Raw genomic sequence first — 21,897 nt, 5'->3', positions numbered from 1 at the left:
GTGGTGAAATGCTTTTTGGGAATACCAGAGATTCTAACTAATGTAACTCATATTCTTAAGTAATAGAAGGTACTGGAAGGTTAAAACAGCTTAGTGTTAGTCTCGGGAATTTCAGTAAAGTGCTTTAAATTTATAAATTGTGGGGCACAAATCTTCACAGATTGCTTGAACTTTATTTGCATTTCAACTCGCTCTGCACAGAAGGAAACATCTCTTCTGCGGCTTTCAAAGAAATTCTTTGATTAAGTTGAGATTTTAATGATGTCATGTAAACTTTCACCTATTTTTCACTGTGTCTATAGACTTCAAATTATCAGGATAATTTTCTTACCAAAAAGTTAAATTTAGTTGCAGGAAGTATCAGAAGAAGCAATTAGGAGTAATGCCTCCATGCTCTATTACATTGGGACAAATCCCAGGCTTTTAAACTAAATTCTCAACGAACCATAGTAATTTTTACAGCTATTTATACGGATGATTTAGGTAGGTGCCTTGATTTCGCAAATTTATGATTATTCTAAAATTATCTTGGGCGATTCTATGCAAATCCTCCATACCTTAGATATCCGAATTATATTTTAAACTTTAATGGAAAAAATATTCCATCAACATTTTCCGAACAAGTTGTCCTACGTTTTTTCTTGAACCCCACAGGAATCTCCTAATAGAACTTACGTCTGAACTTTGCTTTCAGGGAATCTTTTAGAGAATGCCTCTTTGCTCAATCCAAAAACTGATGTTGAATTCTCTTTGACAACATCAGCTAATGTACTATTATTTCGGTTCGTGTACCAACTAATTTCCAATTTCCTAGAGGAAAACCTTACTTTTCCTTCGATATCCCCATTTCCGTGTTTTCAACATGTTATGTGGCCAGTGCTCAGAGGAGAATGCAGATATTGTCATTGACCTATTATCTAAAGTTGGAGGTGCCTGCACGTATTGTTACGAGGTAATATATTTTTGTTTGCTGTGCGTCATTTTCATCAGAGAAGTCCATTAATATCCTGCCCAATTGTTTGTTGACAATGGACTGTAGCCCTAAAAAACAACCATTAGAATCGACTTCAAGACGGCACAACAATGGATTCCGTCACCATTAAAGACTGCAATAATTATTTCTTTCCGTTTTTCAAATCAACATAACAATTTGCGTCAGTCAGGGCTGAATGAAACATTGTCTGGACGTTCCTGTAGTGAGCTTAATCTAATAACGGCCGTCTGAAACACCACTCCTAAATCCTATTGATTATTCTGTGAAATGCAGGTAAACATTGCGTGGATAGAATTTAATTTCTTTCCATGAGGGGGAGGTAAGTGTTTACACAGAAAAACCTATATGTGTTGATTTATTCAGTGCTATACACATTTTATGCATGAATTTAAGATGCGTTAGGTGAAAGGGGTATTAAGGACATATTTGGAATTCTCCCCTGCTCCACATACAATGGCATTGTGTTTCAATTACATCGTCATAATACAACACCTAATTACATTATCCGAGGTCGATTTTTATGGGATTTGTGCATTCTACGTTTTCCCTAGAATATCACTGCCTGAAATTGCTTTTGGGTTCTTAATAAGTATAACGATTTAATTGCATTATTTGTTATTCGGTCTTCAATGGAATCCTCGAGGATAATTAACTGGAAATACGGTTAATCCTTCGCAATAGCAACGTAACCGAAAGCTAAGGCTTTGTTGAAGTAATTGAAAGTTTTCTCATTTGAAACGGTTCAACTTCTTCCGGGTTCTATGACGTCGATTTCCTCCTCATCTCATTTCAATAGCAGGACTGTATCTACCTTCTTTCACCTCGTTCTGCAACCAGTTGATTATTAAATGAACAAAAACTTTTTTTTTGCTGAAATTTGCAAAAAATACCACATAATTTTCATCGATAGCAGTATCGACCAATTGCGTTTAGTAATGTAATTTCAGGCTGTAGCAAATACAATGTTGACTTGTGACGTTAAGAAATGAATTGTTTTTTTATTAGTGCACAAAGCGTCTCTTTATACACCGCACTCATTTAACAGTTTTACTTACCTGATCATCAACTTTTCCACTGAATGGACAATTAAGCCATAACAAAGTCTCGGCCACTTTAATATCCCCAGCTAAGCAGCATTTCATTAAATTCTAATGTGAACTTTTCCTTTTTTAATAGGCTTTCTTTAAAGACGGTAAACGAGTCTCATGGAGATAAATAGCCGATTATTACTTGCTTTTCTTGCGTAATACTTATATTTTTGGAGTTTCGCACACTGTTATTAAAACATCAGTTAAGAACAATGGTAGTAGTATGTTGCTGACAAATGGTTGGAAGGTATAATGAGACATTAACTGTCGAGAAACATTGCAAAAACCAGGAAGTTAGTTCAATTTAAAGTATCCGAGACACTGTCGAAATTAATTATAAAGCATATTCAAAATCTACTGAAAAGCGCTAATGTTTGAAAGATAATCTACTGAAAGCGATCGAAGTTCTGAGAGCGTTCCTTCGTATTTTCGCTATTTAGTCAAATATTCAAAAGCTAATAAAAATGGTGAATTATTCTAGATGGGTATTCCCTTTTCCTTTTCAAGTCCTCTGATTTGGGCAACTGATTTTCAAGCAACTATTTCTATACATTGCTTCTCCGTTACATTCTATCCAACTAGCAACGACTACCTACTATCTACTGCAGATGCCGAATGTTCCTGAAGTGATTAATGTTCGCAACATTGCGCTGTTCAAGCCAAAAACTACCTATTTAAGGCGGTTTAGGATAATCTACTGAAATTGAAATTGGCGGATGCTCCTTTCCTAACCATCTCCTTCGTAAACTCAAACGTGCGCAGCCATTTTTTTTGCAATGTTTCTCTTGATTGACGATCTACTGAAAATGGCGAATTATTCTAGACAGGTATTCCCTTTTCCTTTTCAAGTCCTCTAATTATGGCAATTGATTTCCAATCAAGCGTTCCTGGACGTTTCTCTTCTACTGCAATCTACTGTAGATGCCGAATGTTCCTGAAGTGATTAATGCTCGCAACTTTACCCTGTTCAAACCAAAAACCACCTATTTAATGCGGTTTAGAATAATCTACCAAAATTGAAATTGCCTAATGCTCCCTGCATAAGCGTCTCCTTCGCAAACTCAAAAGTGCCCAGCAATTTTTTTTTGCAGGGTTTCTCTTGATTCTTATAATCTACAGAAAATGGCGAATGTCTAGCCTTGCAGCAATAAAACTTTCAGTTTTAATTTCTTTAGTGCAATGCTTATCAAACAACCATTCCGGCGCCTCACCTAAGCGCGCCACTTATCAAATTAAATTTCTGCGTAAAAGCCTGCTAAATAGCAGCTAAACTCCCCCAATTCCTGAAAGCTCGTTAAATTGACTTTTTACTGACCGGCGCGCCATCCACGTGCATATCCGTCAGTCATTTGTTTCCTGAATCGCGCGCGAACGCTGCTCGTTTGTTTCGCGGCCGTCGCGGCGCGCTTTGACTTTTCGAAACAATCCTTTTGCGGTTTTGTTTTGTTTCGTTTTTGAATTGCTTTTTTCGGGTTCGAATTGTGAGTGGTTCTATGCAACCAGAAGTGTTGACATGCGGAGTTAATGGTGCATACAGGATTGGGAGAGATTGTGATTAATGTAATTTTTTAATGCGGTTTGGGGTGAGAGGCGTGTAAATGGGAATGGTTGGGTTTTTGTTGTTTTTTTTTCGGTTCAAAAAGAGAAAAGTGGGTTAAATTTTAAAATAAATTTGAATCTTGACATGGAACAAATAGTAGTATTCACCAAAATGGCTTAAGTAAACAGCACTAATTATACCCAAGGATTTTGTAAACAACTTAAGGAGATGTCAGCTTTGCGTGGTATTACAATGCAACTGCTTGCACAATGATTTTTAGGTTGCTTCGAAAATATTATTTTTGAGTGTAGGAAGAAGGCGGACTGAAGGTTACTGCGATTATCTAATCACCATTCTAAAACGGGTAATTTTCGAAAAGACCCATTAAAGGGTAAACAACCAATTCAAACACTGTTATCCTAGACGCTTACAAACAGATTTGCGGCCAAGAAATGGCCTTGAAAGCCTTTTATTATTGTTAATAATAAAAAGTTATACAAAAGTAAACCGGTGTCAGTAACCTGGGAGTTACTTGGCAATTTTCGATAGTTCCGGTATATAAGTTTTCGTACCGTTTATTGAGTTTTTTCACCACTTCGTAGTATAGTGCCATTCAAATTTCATACACGGAGATAATTAAGTTTTTATCAAGGTAATAAATACCTTATTATTTTTGTGTATTCAGATTTTGGGTCATGTAGAGCAGATTAGGATGATGTGTGTTCAAGCTGTTTGAAAAGGTAGAAATTGACCTAGTTGGTTGGGAGTGAGGCGGTGTACGTTTTTTCAGGACTTACGAAGAAATGCGTGTATTTATGTGAAAGAAGCATAGAAATCTGCAATTTGCTACCAAAATTCCTGAAAATGAGCCATTCGCCATTTTCAATAAAATTTGAATTGCTAGGAAAACATTTTCGAAGAGTGCGATTTTAAATCTATATTTTTAATTATTTATAGACGCTTTGCGACGAAGCATTGGTAATTTTCAATTAATTTTCAATATTTTGAAAAAGATCATAATATTTTTCTTGCACTACCACTTTTCAAAAAAATGTCTTGAGATAAAATTTCGATTACGATGAAACGTTCGACACGACGAAAGTCATTCGTCATCTTCAGTAGATTTTGAGTATCTCGCATAGCACATTAATAATATAATTTTTGGCCCTTCTACTGAAAAATCCGCCATCTTCAGTAGATTTTAAACACCTTGAGATACATAATTAGAACGTAATATAATTTTTGCGACAAATATTCCTTGTGTTGATGCATTTTCGGGAGATTTGGATTACTTCGCACAATACATCGAAATTACAACCTCGATGTTGGAAAATTATAACTTAAAAAAAAAAGTTCGTTTTCCTTAGTAATAGCATATTCACCATTTGCAGTAAATCCTCAGGATATCGGAGTTTGAAACTCTAAACTCAACATATTTTAGCTTGGAAAAAGTCAATGTTCGCTCTTTTCACCATTTTGAAAAGTACTTCTCCGAGTAGGCACTGAAAGGGTGCGGTAATGGATCAACAAATTCATAATATGATCACTCTGGAAATCTGATATCTCCGTTCTTCCCATAAAGAAAACGTTACGTGTATTTCTACCGAACCAAACAGCTCGTCACACAAATACACCTAAAGCAAAATTCAAGGATTTCGCACTTTTTAAGGTCATTGGCTGGCATACAAGCATTGTTTTCATATTTGCATAATATTCATTCAGACCATCAGCTGATGTAATATGTCGTAAATAACCAGCATATTGAGTAAGTGTATTTGTATTTGCTAATTCGGCAATAATTGCCAAAATACATGAACAATAAAATGTCGAATCATGGGTCTGGTTTCTGCAGTAGAATATATTGTCATAACATAAAAGAAGTGCTAATAAGGATATGAGAAGCCGCGAGAAAACAAGTCACAAGCGGAAAAATACAGATCAAAAATGTGTTAAATTTACGTCGAATTCATGGAATCCGATTGTATAAAAAGGCCAAAAAGGAGCAACAAAAATACAGCCACAGCTTCCCCTATTTTAAGACCTGCTGCTTAGTGGTCTCCTAACTCTCACGTCATCCATTAGATTCCCCCAATTTGGACCGAAAACTGGTGATTTTTATGCATAAGTGTTCCCCGTTAAGTGTTTCTCTGGAATGATTGGAAGCAGTCCTCACAATGGCCTACGTCCTTTGGAGAGTTGTTATGAAGAAGTACACTCGCATTCGTCTGGAACTGGGAGGATCCCGGGTAAGCCTTGAAAGCGGTCACACAAAAAAAAATAACTACACAAATATCGGCATGCAAAACACCACACAGAAACCGAACACCTCTTCTTCTCATTAACAAGCTTGCAAGCAATATTGATAATCCTACCACTCACTTCATGTTTAATAATTACTTCTGCTTCTGTATTGGATTTGGTTCGTCAGTTAATTAATTACACTTTCTTAATTTCTCGTGGTAAATTAATATTTGAATGGGTATCTGTATCTGAGATTAGAAAAGCGTAATATCCGATCAGTGTGTGTGTAAAGCGTATGTTCAATAGGCCGAATGAGTATAATATGTATGTTTGTTGTTCGTTGTTTGTCTATTAAATATACTGAAAATGAGAATAGTAAAGCGTGCCTTCATGGGGTTGCTTGGTAATTAAAATTCCAGGCAGAAATAGCTGAAGAAAATGACATCCTTTGTTGGCCAAATATGAGGGACAATGGTACATGTTGCAGGTTCATTGATCCTATTTGAGACATCGAAAAGAAGATTCGTGGAAAAGTGCAGTATAAGAATGTTTGAATGCCTTTGAAGGCGCTAACTGAGCGGATAGTTCATTATCAAAAAATTTAAAGTTCAGAGAATCATCAGCTTTAAAAATTCCCTGAAGAAATGGGAGCAGTGGAGCAAATTTCATCTAGAGAACGCATGGGAAACCGATAGAATCTTGGTCGTTAGTAGTGCTTAGTAGAGAAATTAAAGAAATGTAATGGTGAATATGTAGAGAAACAAAAATGAAACAATTCTAGACCAAGAAATGCCTTTTCCATAAAATGACTAATGACGAAACATTCGTCTGATTCGGTAGATTTCGGAAAAGAAGACGCTTGACCTACCTTTGTAGCAAAACATTCAACTGAAGTATTCGCCCTTTTCGGTGGATTTTAGATATCAAGAAAATAATTTTTGGAATTGAAAACCATAATTTTCCGAAAAAAGATATGAGAATATTCGCAATTTTTAAGATATTTCCAAATCGCATCTTCAAACACTGTGATCCATTTTTGCGCCCTTTGGGAAACTCTCCTCGATATTTGAACTTTTCAAGTTCAAAAACTGGCGAGCTTTGGGAGTTTCGTGGATCTCCAGCTGTTGTGGAGAACGTCCTCACACAGAAAGCTTTAAGGGAAAGTTTTCAAATTGAGTTTAAGGAAATATTCGAGAATTTTAGCTGCAATCTTTGATGTCTGCGTTTCCCCTGAATATTGCTGTCTTTTTAAACACTTTGCCTTTGGGAGAACTTAACATATGCATCTGCTTATTGCTGTTATACCGTTGAAAACTATAAACCGAGATTGGCATTTTCACACAATATTCCGAAATTGAAGCCTCAAAGTGTGTCCTTAATTGGCTTATAAGCCACATGCCATCATTTCTCCTTATTAACGTGTTATACAGCTTCCACCTAGTAAATTTCATATTCATCCTTTAGCTTCAACTATCACATGTTTTATGAGGCATAGGAACGAAATCAATTGCTTATTCTCACGTGCTCATTAAGCGGGAATCATCGTGATATCACTTAAATAAAAACAAGCGAAACGTTCCTTATTAAGAAAACCCCGAAAACCCATTAATTTACACACAGTACAATAAAGTAATTAGGCGGAGATATGTGATAATTGTTTCATTATTTCGCGTTTATTGGGTTTGGTTCATGACTCCAAATCTGGGGCTTAAAAACGCCATTAGAGTCCGAAAATTACAATTTCACACTTTAACGTAAGGACAAATTGGATTATATGGGAATTCTTAGAATACAAATGGTAATTTCGTTGAAAGTATGAGAAGGCGATCGCGTGTGGCATGAAATGGGTTATTTGTGGATAAAATGTCAAGGGTGCGGCCCTTTATGTAATTCGGATCGAAGAATTATACGAATGTGTGGGTGTCCTGCAAAATCTTCGGTTTTTGTCCTGGCGTATGCAAACCGGGATCCAAGCTGAATTTCACTTCTCTCCTCGACCTCATATGAATAAATCTCCCATGGTTCGCAAAAAACTTCACGACAACTTATCTCCATGAGAAATGTATTAATTATTGCCATTCAATTAGTGATCCATGGTAAAGATCAAAGGTGGATCGACGACGATGTAATTTCACATGTATGACTTTCAGAAGTTACCCAGTATAATTGTATAGGAAACATCGCTCGCTAATTATCCAACATAGCCCAGTTCATTTTAAATCAATATTGATTCTTCAATTTCACTCTTCTAATACAAAAAAAAACGCATATACCAGCACGAAGATGGTCAGGTGTAGGTCTAATCTAGATACCACGCACTATTAACTTCCTTATTGTTTTATTATTAATTATGTGCTTAGCGAGCTTTATGGTGCTTTTTCCACGCCAAAATCGTTCCACTTTTCGGTTAATGTGGCATTCTGCAGGTATATGTTATGTGGGTTCAAGGGCAAAATGCAAAACGACGAATGGAACCTTGGCACTTTGTATGGGGACACGTCATGGTGTTTTATAACTTTGGACTAAGTGGGAAATTCCGTCTGCAAGAGCCGAGGTTAGATTTATGGACTATAAAGTCTCAGGAACAATAGAACTATAGATAAAAATAGTGAGTAAAAGGAGTTTAGAGATTAGAGCCCGCCTATTAGGACCTCCAAAACTACCCACTTTCTGCCCTTTGCGGGGCAAATTTCCCTAATACTATCGCGGGATTTTGAAGCCCTCTAGAGATACCTTACCATATCTCAGAAACTGAAAGAGATATTACATCCCTGTCTAGACAGGTTCATAAATCCTATCGAGACGACTAATTGGAGGCAATTGCGCCACCGGTTCCTGCGATATCGGTACGCTTAAAATTTAAGAGCTAATCAAGAAAGAAAAGGCACGTTAGCAATTTTGTAAATTTTCAATACAATTATGAAACACTTTAGCTACTGTTATTCACACTAACCGATGAAAGTAGATCCTATATCGCCCATAAATCCCTGAATTGAGCTTCTGAATCGCAATTTTAGGCGCCCTTAGGTTGGGGGTATTTTCAAAACCACGATATTAATATCGAAAACACCCCATATCGCAGGACTTAAAAGAGATATTTCAACACAGTTTATGCAGACTTGTAGAGCTGATCAGGACAATTCATTTTAGTTTTTTTTTGTGGTAAATGATCTTCGGGTGTCTGGGACATAGAAAATGAAAGTTTCAAAGGTGTGAAATGTCAGTATCTGCTCCATTTGGAAATTTCCTCATTTTAAATAAGTAAAGTTGAAGTCCTGGACTTTTCTTTCGAAATCGCGAAGCGCCCCTATATCTCAGAAACAAAAAGAGACATTACAGCCCGTTTCCTGAAGGCTCAACGAGGTCGTTGAAATAATTAATCTGAATTTTTTCATTCCAAAGTTTTATGGCAAAACTCAAAATGCGGTCATTTACAACCAATCGACCTCACTCGAAATTATTTATGCTAAATTGTTTACTCACGAATCTCCCTTTCATTTCCAGGTACACAAACATATGCTCTTTATGTACTTTTGTAGGTGGGTACCTTAAGACGGATGTCGCACTTATCTGTTACTGTTGGTGATAAGAAAGCATATGCCCAAAGGATCAGAAACGAGTAGCAGATATTAATAATGCCATTTACATATTTATGGTTAATGTTAACCAGTAGTGTATGCATAAATGTGATTAGAAATTATTCATTTGGTTCTTAACTGGTAGGAGCTAATGATGTTCACCTGATTTGATGTACTGAGGCTTGGAAATGTTAGAAAAACAATTTTTTGGGCATATAATGAAAAGAAAATTTTCAAAATAATTACAAATCCAGAGTGAAATAATTTTTATATTGTTTTACCAGGAGTTTGATTTTCACTAAAAGCAACAATTCAGCAGGGCACATGCCGTATTTCCCTGGTTACTTAACAGTTTGATAACTTTGCCGGAACATTAATAATTGAAGTCTTATCAGAGATAAAAAACTGATCATACCACATAGAAACCCTTGACCCAATTTTCGATAAAATTTTCCAGTCAATATTTGGGTAGTTATTTCACCATGTTTTCTCAGCATTTCTGCACGACTCTTCAAACACAGTGGATCTACTTTATAAGTCAACATCATCTTGAGATTGGAATTTTATCTTTCTCTATATTTTCCCACCAGCTTGGCTGCAAATGCAAATATTCATAAAAGAAAAAATTCGTAAAAATTCGTGCTTTATGGTTTTCCCGTCAAGTTGGCGAAGGAAAATTATCCATACGAAAGATAAAATCTGCCCTAGGTCTGCATTAAAATATGTTTAGGGGGCACATTAAACTAAATTAGGGCCCACATAAACGACTTCCTTTTGACCAATTTGGTCGTGGTTTCTAACCAAAATGGGCATTTTCCTTATTCCTCTATGTTACTATATCATATAATGCCGGTTTTAGCATTTATAACATTTTTCCATCCTACGAAATAAAGATGGCATTTTCTATTATAGATACCAATTCCATTTGTCCTGTTAGTGCTACCAAGCAGCATTGAAACCATCCAAGGCTAAAATCTGAATGAAAAGCGATAAAGATTACGTTTAATGGCACCGAAGCAGAACTGTCTGCTATTCACTGATTGTTTTAGCAGTAAAAGAATTTTTAGAATGTAATGAGGTTCTGTGGTTCATTGAATGATATAATAACTTGTATTTATAGCATGAAGGTAACAAATTTTATAAAAATACAAAATTTAAACACACGTTCTTGATATTATGGTGAAGGTAAATTTTTGTCTCACTAACTAGGTATTGGGCGGTAAAAGCTAATGGGCGAAATAGGGTGTGTAAAGAGAATTTTTTATCTAAATTTATATTTTAATTGTTGCCTTTTATTACTAGATTTAAATTACACCTGTTAATACTAGTGAAATAAAAATATTTGATCAATACTGAAAGAGATTTAAAGAGCGTAAGGATTAGCTGATTCTATCATTTTTTGGAAATTTTTGATTTTTTATATAAACAGATAATAGGTCAAAAGATATGCTAATTATTTTTTTATCGACAGAAAATTCAACCTCTTTGGGCTTTCGGGAAATTTTTAGTCAACTCCAAGAGATTCTCGAGGTTTCTCAAAGCGTTACTAACGTTCATAGGGCTCTTTAGGATTATTAAGATTGTGAAAAATTTGAGATAGTTGTATAAAACAATTTCTACACCAATTTCCAAAACACTTAAGCTTATATTTTGGAAAGTGTTACATAGTAGATATTGTAGGACGTTTGGGTCAGGAAGAAGCGGATTCTTTAGTTGTAGTTGAATTTATTCACCGAAAACCAGGCTTTTCCAAAAATAAGAAGACCTTCTAACTGACCCATTGAAAATGTGGTCGAACTCTTATCGAGTGATATGAATAGACTATTGAACCGTTAATTGAGACTCTGAAAATATGGAAATGAGATATAAGGCAAATTTATTTGGGAGGCACATTGGAAACTGTGCAAATAGGTATCGAATTGGAGCATTATTACCACAGAAATTCCTGCTCAATCAAAATGACCCAAACTTGAAAAACTCAAATCACCTCTGACAAATGTAAAGGGCTTAAGATCGATTGAGACCTTCCTTCCCTTTTGAAACAGCTCCCTCATGACCAGGAAATGCAAATGCAATCAATAACCCTAAGTGATGCATTTGCAAGGGCTCGAGAGCTTATAATGCCCTTTTGATTAAACTTGAATTATTTGTGCTGAAATTGAAATTATGGGCTCTTTTCGGTAACAACTAACGTTTCCTCTATGTGTAAATGAAAAATTATCCAACTGCGTGAATGTATTAGCAAATTCTGTACATTGAGGTATTTAAAATTCAATTATCTTCCATCAAACAGCTGCGGGTTAGTTCAGGTTAGTTCGAGTTAGTCACTCATTACCGCATACTATCACTTGAACGTGCAAGATGTTTTATCGGCCTATGGATCTGACTTATGTCTTAATTTGAGCTTCGAAAATATTCGATTTTAACTGTAAAAGTACGAAGGAATGTGCTTTCCACCCCAGAGCTTTCAAAGCAAACCTTAGAACCGATAAAACTCCGATAATTATGATTGACAGAGCGATATCGCCTTACAAACGTCGGAACCAGCAGGATATTTATGCAAAACATAACAAGAACAAAGATATGGATATTGCTGCTGGGTGTAGAACACTCGCTGTTTTATTGCTACATTTTCCTCGTAGTGAGTTTTAAATTAAACTTTTGTTTCCTTGTTTCTATAAAAGGATTTTGAGCGGATTTGTGCAGGATTTTGCAGCGAAAGTGGCTTCTTCAGTGGCCAAGGGCAACTTCATAAATCACCCATCCAAAAAAATCCAGATCCGAAATATTGACTTTCTAATATCTCACATCACGCAACAAAAACTGATCAAGGAAACAATTACTATCAATAAGTCCCCATATAAATTATTAGTGATCGAGTCACATGGATGACTTTCACCTTCACTACAGAGTAGCATCAGCCCAACGTGTCATACGTGGGTGTGTCAATGACACAAGGAGTCATAATAGACTTTGATATGGATTTATATGGGTAACGCCTAGTGCATATTTATGATCACATGGTCATGGGTCACATATTGATGCGATGATGCTATCAGGCCGGCCATTCAGTACTGATCAAATGGAACTGGTGGGAGGGGTGTTGAATGTCCCTAAAGGGCCGATGTAATGAATGTGAGTGACAACTGTATGAGGAGAATGGGTGAGTTTACTAATAAGAATTTAATCAAGGAAATATTTTGTCGGCAAAATCTTTCGACAATAATAAATGCCTCCCTCGTGTGGCATTATTCTCTTTTAATGGAGATTTCGCCGCACCACATAGTGATAAACAAATCGTCTCAAAATGTTAACTTGATACCGGATTGAAGGTGCGGGAACAGTGTAGGAGACAATATTGTGAAGGAAGGTGCTTGAAAATTAAAGGAGAGGGGTATCAAGTTACCATACGATGAAGGGTCTTAAAGCCGAATTTGATACAACTAAAACAGAACTTTTATATATCAACACATGAAAAAGTCGAAGATCCATCCGGTTTCCCAGCATTTTCAAAGAATTTGGCAAGATTACCAAATACTGATAGTGGGGAACTCTCATGGGGAGTGAAATACCATTGTTAGTTTATTTCAATGTGGAAAATAAGGATAAGTCACGATGAATCAGTATTGAAAAGGACCGCATTGTCAAGTTGTTTCATGACGGTGAATGGGGAAATGTGAACATATTCAGCGTTGAATCTTGTTGATGAAATTAATAAGCTCCTGTATGAAAGAAGTTAGAGAAAAGGCTGGAAATTGCATAAAGAAAAGTCTCATCAATGTCATGCAATCTTCTATAATTTTTTGAGGTAAAAATCATCCCAATTTTAAAAAATGTGTGCTTTATGTAGTGATAGTTATGCCCTCGTTGATACCAAGATTGGATGCATGCACGAAAACATAGAAGTATAGAGATTTGGTTCTAAATAAATCGAAACACTCGAGTATTCTTTGTTTTGATGAACAATATACAAACAATATATCTACACGGTAGGAGATCAGCAAGTGTACTTACAGACATTACTAAGGCATTTGACACCGTCTCGCACAGTGGTGTATTTTACAAATCGTACAAACTTAAAACTTTAAAATACCCATTATTACTTACGTATTATCAAAAACCTATTGGAATGCAAACAATTAGAAATGCGAATTAACAACATTATTTTTCGTGTTTTTTCCTAATTAAGGACTCCCTCGGGGGTTTCGTGAGTCCCGAAGAAATTCCTAGTGAGGGAAGACGTGGAAGAGAATCGTGACATGAACCAAGAAAAGGGTCTTTCTGAAAAAGTTATAACGTATCAAACTGATTCACAAAAGTGTTTCAAACGCCACTGAACAAGGGCTCCCTCAGGAATTACCGGTTTCACCCTTCCTTTAAAATCCCTTTAAAATCGTTTATAATGAAGATTTTTATACAGGGTGTTTGGTAGGTAGTGCAGGATACTGAATAGAGTATTAGACGAAGTCATTCTGAATTGATTTAACCAAGCATACTTATATACCAAGTGATACATTTTTCCTGATAATTAAATTTTTAAAAATAGTACACTAATTAAAGAATAACAATTTTTTTGTATTGTCAAAAATACTTAAAAACAAATGACATTCTATAATCAAAGTCAACTAAGGATTTCCTATGTAAATGTTGCCCTAAATGTTTTGTTTGTGACATTTCTTAATTTTTGGAATTTTTGAAAAAACAAGTGAAAAGTTAGGGCAACATTGACGTAGGAGATCCCCGGTATGTGACGCCCCTACCTAAAATCTATAATTATTAACACAAAAAAAGTTTTCCATTTCAACCTATTACAGTATACCGAATTTTATAATTTGTACGCAAATCGTTTTGAAAATATTCCTGAAAATCATCTTCAGAGTTCTCCCTTTAAGAGATCCTAGCCCCTTTAAGAAGCAATTTTTCAAAAAATGTTCATAAGAACTTTTTTCTTATTTTAATTTCTAAAATCGCCCCCCAAAGTATTTCAATGTTATTTCCGGACACCCTCTATTCATGTAATCCTTTGAGGGAAACCACTGACAGCCCTGTGAGACAATATCCCATAACGTAATCTCATTTATTTCTAATCGATTATTATGCGATTCCCAGCCAATTAATTACTACCATGCTAATTCCTCGCACCCACAAGAAATTTCGCATATTGCACAATCTCCTTGAACTACAAAGACGGTCTTCCTTCTTCCTGACATCACGGCCTAAGTCACGGCTGCCTGATCACCAAACTCGCAATTTCTTATCTCTTATATATAATGCGCAAGATGTTAAGTAGTCTTCTTAATGTATTGGCATACAAATCCAGCGTGTGAAAATATCGTTGGCATATCCTTTTATGCGGCAATCGATGCCCGCACATGATTTTCTAATTTTCTCTGGTCGGGTTCATAACTTTGAAGCATCCGATATGAATTAATGACGTTATTAGCCAACCGTTGTTGTGGTTGCAGTAAAATGGCATTTTGATGTTTTTGCTCAACGCTGGCGTCTTTACCGAACAGGTATGGCGCGGCTAATTAGCACATTTTTTATTTCGCTCATTGCGGGAAAAATTATGTTTTTGCGTGCAATTCCGCATTCAGGAAGTTGGTCTTGTGCAGCACGCCACAGACTTTTGATATTTCAGTTTTTCTAATCCTGCCCAAACACGCATCTGACAATGGCTAGAGTTCCTCGGAAACTGCGAGGTTAAAGGATAATAAAAGAGGTGTCATAATTATAATAAATTGAATCATATGCAATTGCATTGAACCTTTGTGTGGTGCCGATACGATTATGACGCAACTCGTGTCATGTCAGAGGGTATTTATCTATGTGACGAAGGTGTGGTGCTCAGCGGCGGTCTTTTACAACACCCAGGCGGTTCTTATTGCAAAATATTCGGTTCGCCGTGTTATTGTTGTTCCCATGACATGTCAGATATTGCCGATGATAACATTGTTCGACCACATTCTCGGATAAATAAATCGTGTAGATGCGGTATCTCGTTTGCACCACTAATTAGCCGTTTTGGCGGATTAGCGCTAATCCCCTCGGTAGACCCACCTTTGGAGTACCTGGACAATGGCAACATGACAATTTTGTTTGGTCAGTGAATTCGTTTGTTTGGAATCACCATTCAGCTGCTGCGAACCGTGTCCGAAGGTCGAGAAAAATCTTTGTTCCTGTAATATTCTCGGCGTTAGTACAATTAGAGATTTTTTTATTTTGACTACTTAGTCCGATGCTACAAGCTATAATTTTAACCAACACATTGAAAGTCAGAAATTTTCCTAAAAATTTCCAAAGGGTGGGAGGTAATTAATTTTTGCCACTCTTCAAACTTCGAACGCCGGTATCTCGGGAACGCGTAGAGCAATTGCCTCAAAAAGCAGCTCAAATTAATCGTTTCATTGCGCTCTATCTTCCAGCACAAATAGATTTGAAAAATCTTGGTCAGTTTCTAAGACTCAGCGTCACATTAGTGCTTATTTTCAAGGTGCTGTAGTAAAAAGCTTCCTATTTAGTACAGGACCCATAGCACTCTATTGAACCGGAAAACAGCATATGGAAAATTTCGAAATATTTTTAGTTATTTCCTAGGAGGAGGGGAGGGGGGGGGGTGCTATGGACAAAATGAAAGCACATAAAGGTAGTTAAGAAAGAGTACCTATCCAAGACGCACCTATAGAAGTCTATGTAACCCGAAATCGAGTAAGGAATATGATAACCCAAAAACGAGGATTAACCCGAATGGACCAAAATTTTATTAAAAAAAATGATAACAAGAGCATTAAAAAACTAAAGAACTCCCACACCAAAATCAACAATATTTGCTATTTAAAAAAAAATAATCTCATTACATTTGAAGCGTAATTAAATTAACATTAAAATCACATTTTTCCCCAATTCATCATATCGGTAGTCGGAAAATAAAGAACTTCCTGACATTTCGAACCCTCTCCATTACGGAACGGTCCATTACTCCCTGACTTGTCACAAACCCAACTTCATTCAGAGAGGCATGTTTGGGTGTGCTCCATACTCTCCTACGATCTTTCAAGCGTTGCCAAACATCCCCTTTTGAAATAAAATTATTCCTAACACATATGTAATCTCCATCTTAATCAAATGAGTATTTTCTGGACACTTGTGCTCAAAAGACACGCACAACGACCTGTCGGGACACTTTTATTTATTCACAGTGATGATGATGTTGCATGTAGTAAGTGGAAACAAAACCACTATTTTCCAGTGATATTTTTTGGAGTTCTGGCAACGATGCTCCTAGAGCGCCGCGGCGCCCAAGCCGTCGCCTCCAAGTCTACGCAGGATGCATGGAAAAGCGGGAGCTATTTCGTAAAGCTCTAGTTAGAGCTTTCGGGCGGAAATATCAAATTAGAGTTTCCCATAATTTAGTAGTGTTCCGGTTTATCGGAGTGCCATCGTACTGGACTATTAAGTGCTCAGTTGGACTAGTCATAGTCCGGCCACATCAACGGGGCCAGTCGAGACTGAAGGACAACTTTGCGGACGATTTTGGATTTCTGTTTGTTTTGTGACTTCAATGAAATTTTTGGCTCAATTTGGTTTTATTGGGTTTGTTCGGTGAACCCTCTGAGTGTGTGCGCCTCGAGAAAAAATAGCTCCTTTGTTTCTAGCAAGTGCACTTGTGTCCCCATTTCGCCCCTCTGTAATAACAGTCGATAAAAGCCACCGAAAACAAAGAAAAATACGCATTTGCATCGAGTTTGTTTCTTGTGCATTTCCGGCGTAGTGGTGCGTAAATAAAAATTACATGCTTTGTTTGCAATTGAGTTGATTCATGAGCAATAAAAAATAAACACATGGCTAAAAAACTTCAAACAGCGTGGAAGATAGGTCACCCAATTTCACCCTCGCAAAACGCTTTAAATTTAAATCACCCCTAGTTTTATCGATAAGAGACACCATTGCGTGTTTTAGGTCAAAGAATGGACGAATTAATTTAGTATTAATGGCCGAATGTAGGACACCATCAATTCCCATTGTTTTCCGTCCAGGTGCAATACATGGGGTTGATTAAAAGGACTGCTTTAATGAAGTACTTATTGTTAATGGCAGATGCATTTAGGAGCTATTTTTTTATGTAAATGAAACTTAGAGACTCAACATAAGTGATAAATGAAGTTTAAGCAACCCCCTGTTCTGTGCATGAGAAGAGATGATGAGGAAAAACAGAAAGGTAATTTCGTCTCCAAAAAAAGCTACCCTGCCATCCATCTTAACATGACAATGCATCCCCCTTTTTAGTTCGTCACGAATATTTCCCAAGTTTCCCCATTTCCATGCAGCTCACAACGTCTGAACGATCATGAGGAATTGTATTGGTAATCGCTTTAAGTGGCAGGCATGCATAAGACATTTTGCATGTTATCTTGCTTTAGAAATGCAAATTTCTGTGTTTGACAGGGTAGGAGAATAAAGATGTTGTAGTTGTAAATATATATTTAGAACAATACCTATCAAGGAGTTTGCCAAGAAAAGCACATTGAAATGACACTTTTCTTCTATATCCTTCGGAAAATTATCTTATTTGGATGCTATATCGATTTGGGTACCTGAATAAAGGGCGAAGAGTGTTGAAAATGCAGGTTGAAGGACTTATAGGCCATCGAAATTTGCAAATAAATCTTCGTTTGTTGAGACGCGAAATCTCCACTTTTCCATGTAGACTACCGACCTCGAATATAATTAAATTTTTTGAGTCTATTACTTAAGGAAATTAGTGTGTCTATGATGTATAGTATTATATAGGATCTATCTCAGTTCTCGAGTTCTATGAGAATCCATTGCGTCACGTTTCCAATGCTTTTTTAAAAGGAGTTTGATTTTATTCTTTTTAAGTCCTGGAAACTCCCTTTTTGTCATTATTGAGCCTTTATCGGTCTTCGAGTAAATTGACCTTTCATAAGGCCTTTATAATTTAAAAAGGGAAGAAAATGATCGACGACATGTTTAGATTGCAAAAACTCTACTTTTCCAAATTGAATATTATACATATTATGCGATTTTTTTAATTATCTGTTTATTGGTAATTTTGCTATATCTATGCCGATACAAGTTATCGAGTAATATGGAGATTAATAGGCGCTCCTCTTCAATTTCTTAAAAGGGAGTTTTTGTACTGACATCCTTTAAATTGCAGACACTAATATTTTTCCATGGAATCCTCTATAGGTTGTTAGATATTATGAATCTATTACTATTCTTAATACACTTTTCTTCGTGTACCTTTATCGGTTTTTCAGTACTTTGATCCAATATATTTTCAAAATACTGGTTCTACTATGTTTGAGGGGTACAAATTCTACTGTTTTTCCGATTATGATTAATTTTCTTATAGAGCTTCCAATATCCGTCTCTCAATCTCTTAATATGGACAATTTAAAAAAAACACGTCTTCAATGCTTTTCGAGCTTTTTTAGCTCGATTATTTTCAATATACAAGGTGTTCTTAAATATTATATACATATATATGGAAGGAGTTATTTCTTTAGATTGTTTCATGACTAAAAGTTCATATAAGTATAGATCGGCAAACGCGAAATTTATCAGCTTTTTCTTTAAGCCTCCTGCAGTTTTTGAGATATTTAGCTAAAATTTGGAATATAGTTTACGCTGTAGGACTTATATCATTGGGCGTGTCAAATGGTTTTAATAATCTACAGGATGATATTCTTTCAAGAGTTATTCCCCCTTTTCTCCCCTTGAACTTTTTCGTGGTGCGCCGTTGGTAGATTCTAAAATGAAAATTGATTTTTTTATTTAGTTTAGAAATTTTTTGGTCGCTTATAGTTTTTTCGTATCTGCTCGGTTATTGTGAAAAAAAGTTACGAAAAGATTTGCTGTAATTCGCAAAATGAAATTAAAATTTATTATTGGTAAGCAATTATTTATTATTGGCAATCCTCTGTTTTTGAAAATCTTGAACGTTTATTTGAAACTACTTGTTAAAAATTAAAACTTAAAAATTTAAAAGTGATGCTAAATAACAATCTAAATAATAATAATAATAACAACCCTAACAAGGAAATTATGTTACAGCAACTGTTAAAAGTGACTTTCTCCAACCCTTACATATGCGTCCGCTCTTCTTCTCAATGAGACCCTTACTCTTGTGAATATTCCCGGAGTGTTTCTTATAGTTTTAAATGCATCTAACATTCGATTTCGTACCTCATCAACGGTATTCACTTTTTAGTTATTTTTTTAAATGATTTTGATACACTGTAGATAAGTAACTAGACGTTCATGGACCTATGTTTATATAAATTTTTAGTCATGAAATAACCTAAAGAATTACCCTTCCCTATATATATATATAATATTTAGGAACACCCTATATATTATCGAATATTTTTAAACTACCAAACTGCGAAGACTAATTCATTATTCCTTAACTCCTGAACCAATTAATTTTTTTTTATTGGAATAACTCTGAATCTCGCAAACGAAAAGATATATGAACCACTGGATTAACCACACTGAACAACATTCTACAAGAACATCCCTACCTCATCGATCATGACGTTACAACATTCAATAACCGATCGTCGACTTAAAAATAAGGCATAAAAATAATAATTACACGTGCCCAATTAAGAGTGGATTGTTCGTCATGTAAATTTCAAAGAGTCATCCTGGGAAATATGGTCGGATATTACACGGCCCATCGATGGTACCACCGCCCGAAGGTGCAAGTCACCTTGATAAGCATTATGTTCCATTACTTAGAGAGATAGGGGTATACAAGTCACTATGTTTATAGGTTGGTGCATGGTGCATGATCGAGTTGGAGATCTCGGTAATAGGTACCTTCTTGTGTTCGCAATTTGAGAGAGTTCGCTGCTCCATTGCGAAAAAAGCTGCATCAAATGCATATTTCCTGCATTTGATGCTTGACTGCCTCATGCAATCTTCCATTAGGAGTAAGTTAATTAGGACTTATAAACCAATATAACTAATACAAGTAATTAAAATGCATTCACTCCGATACAGACACACACACCATTCAGGAAATGATACTTTTATAGAGCGTCTATTAATAAATTAAGTTTTCGTGGCCGCATTCAAGAAGAAACTGGAACAAATCAATGAATTCCATAATAATATGAATGGAAATTTGGGACAATGGTCTTTCACGATTGTATGGGTTCGAGATGGTATGCCGAAGTCAAGTGTTCCAGCGATTATTCACTTTTATTGCAGATAGTTAATGAGTTTCGTGGTATAATTAGGAAATGGATATTAGTGTGCTGTTAAGGTTAAGTTACATTTAAGAGAAACTACAGGCGTATTAATATGCATAAATTCACCTTTCAGATTATTAATTTTTCCTCTTAGTTCAGATTAGTTCAGGTTAATTCAAGTTAGTCAGTCAGTCAGTTTAATCTATTGCGGCGCATCCACCGTAGCATCAAGAAATTTGCACTAAATCTTCCTTTATAAAACTACTTCTTTAATGATGATTTGAACTACTATTCAGAACTTCAGAAGGAAAATGGGAATTTAGGTTAGCTTCTTTGAGGTTGAATGGCCTTTATAAAGACTTACTCGAAAAAACCTTCTAAATCTATGGGAATATCAATGGGAAATTCTTAAATTTAGTTGAAATAAGTAAGTTAAAGGTTTCGTTATTCCTATTCATTTCAGAACTTAGAATAATGCGTCAGAAACTAATAAGTTTTTCGAAGCTGAAGGGCACTTAAATAAGCTCAAAACTACTAGAAAAAACCCTACTAGATCAATAAATTTGAGGTTCAGAAATTTTTCACTTTGGATCAAATTATACAAGTCAAGAAGAATCCTTTTCGGGCAGGTCTGTGGAACGTCTAAGCAATCTTTGCACAAAGGAATTACATTTATGAATGCTTCTTTATTCGCATCAGGGGTTCTATTATTTATTTCATATTTAAGCTCAGACTTAGCTCCAGAAAAATCGACATTTAGGCAAAGAGTCTCGACTAGTAGCAATTTAGTACAGAAAATGATGCACTTAAACCAAAAACTATATTGAATGAAACTACGTTCATACAACATAAAATTATTAACTCGTGTAGGGCTATAAACAACGAAATGCCCAACTGCTTCCGAAATGGTAGTAACAGGGTATCTATCTAGCTACTCTTCACCCATAAATAATATACGAAGAGATATAATATAACATTAATGACATTTTATTGCACATAAACGGAGGCTTATAACCGTATTTTATGCTCATATTTTAGGGTCTCATCCTCATGACTTTAATGGTGTCCCAATACTGCAAATAAAGCTTTAATCCTTTTGACTAATTTGAGGAAACATTGAATGAGTGGCAATAATGATTTTTTCTCTTTTGGAGAAACTAAATATTATTCAATCGCCGACTAGGTCATTAACACTTTTACTGTGACTTTTAGCAGGGCCGGTCTTAGTAAG

At 35.8% G+C, this 21,897-nt stretch overlaps 1 protein-coding gene across 6 annotated transcripts in view; it reads left to right on the top strand.

The window, feature by feature from the left end:
* The first annotated feature begins 805 nt into the window (after positions 1–805).
* Positions 806–21,897, top strand: part of LOC136416400 (puratrophin-1-like) — a 133,012-nt gene continuing 111,920 nt past the window's right edge. For 2 of the 6 annotated variants that reach the window (XM_066401549.1, XM_066401544.1), the window contains exon 1: positions 806–952. In XM_066401549.1, the coding sequence (XP_066257646.1) occupies positions 863–952 (90 nt within the window). In that variant the 5' untranslated portion in view covers positions 806–862. Of the gene's footprint in view, positions 953–3,449; positions 3,643–5,690; positions 5,869–17,037; positions 17,660–21,897 lie in introns of those variants that run through there. The other 4 variants (XM_066401545.1, XM_066401548.1, XM_066401546.1 and 1 more) reach the window with 4 other exon arrangements.

Source organism: Euwallacea similis, chromosome 23 (genome assembly GCF_039881205.1).
Source record: "Euwallacea similis isolate ESF13 chromosome 23, ESF131.1, whole genome shotgun sequence".
Classification (NCBI taxonomy): domain Eukaryota; kingdom Metazoa; phylum Arthropoda; class Insecta; order Coleoptera; family Curculionidae; genus Euwallacea; species Euwallacea similis.
The sequence above is the reverse complement of the archived record's forward strand: the minus strand, read 5'-3'. Positions and strand labels throughout refer to the sequence as shown.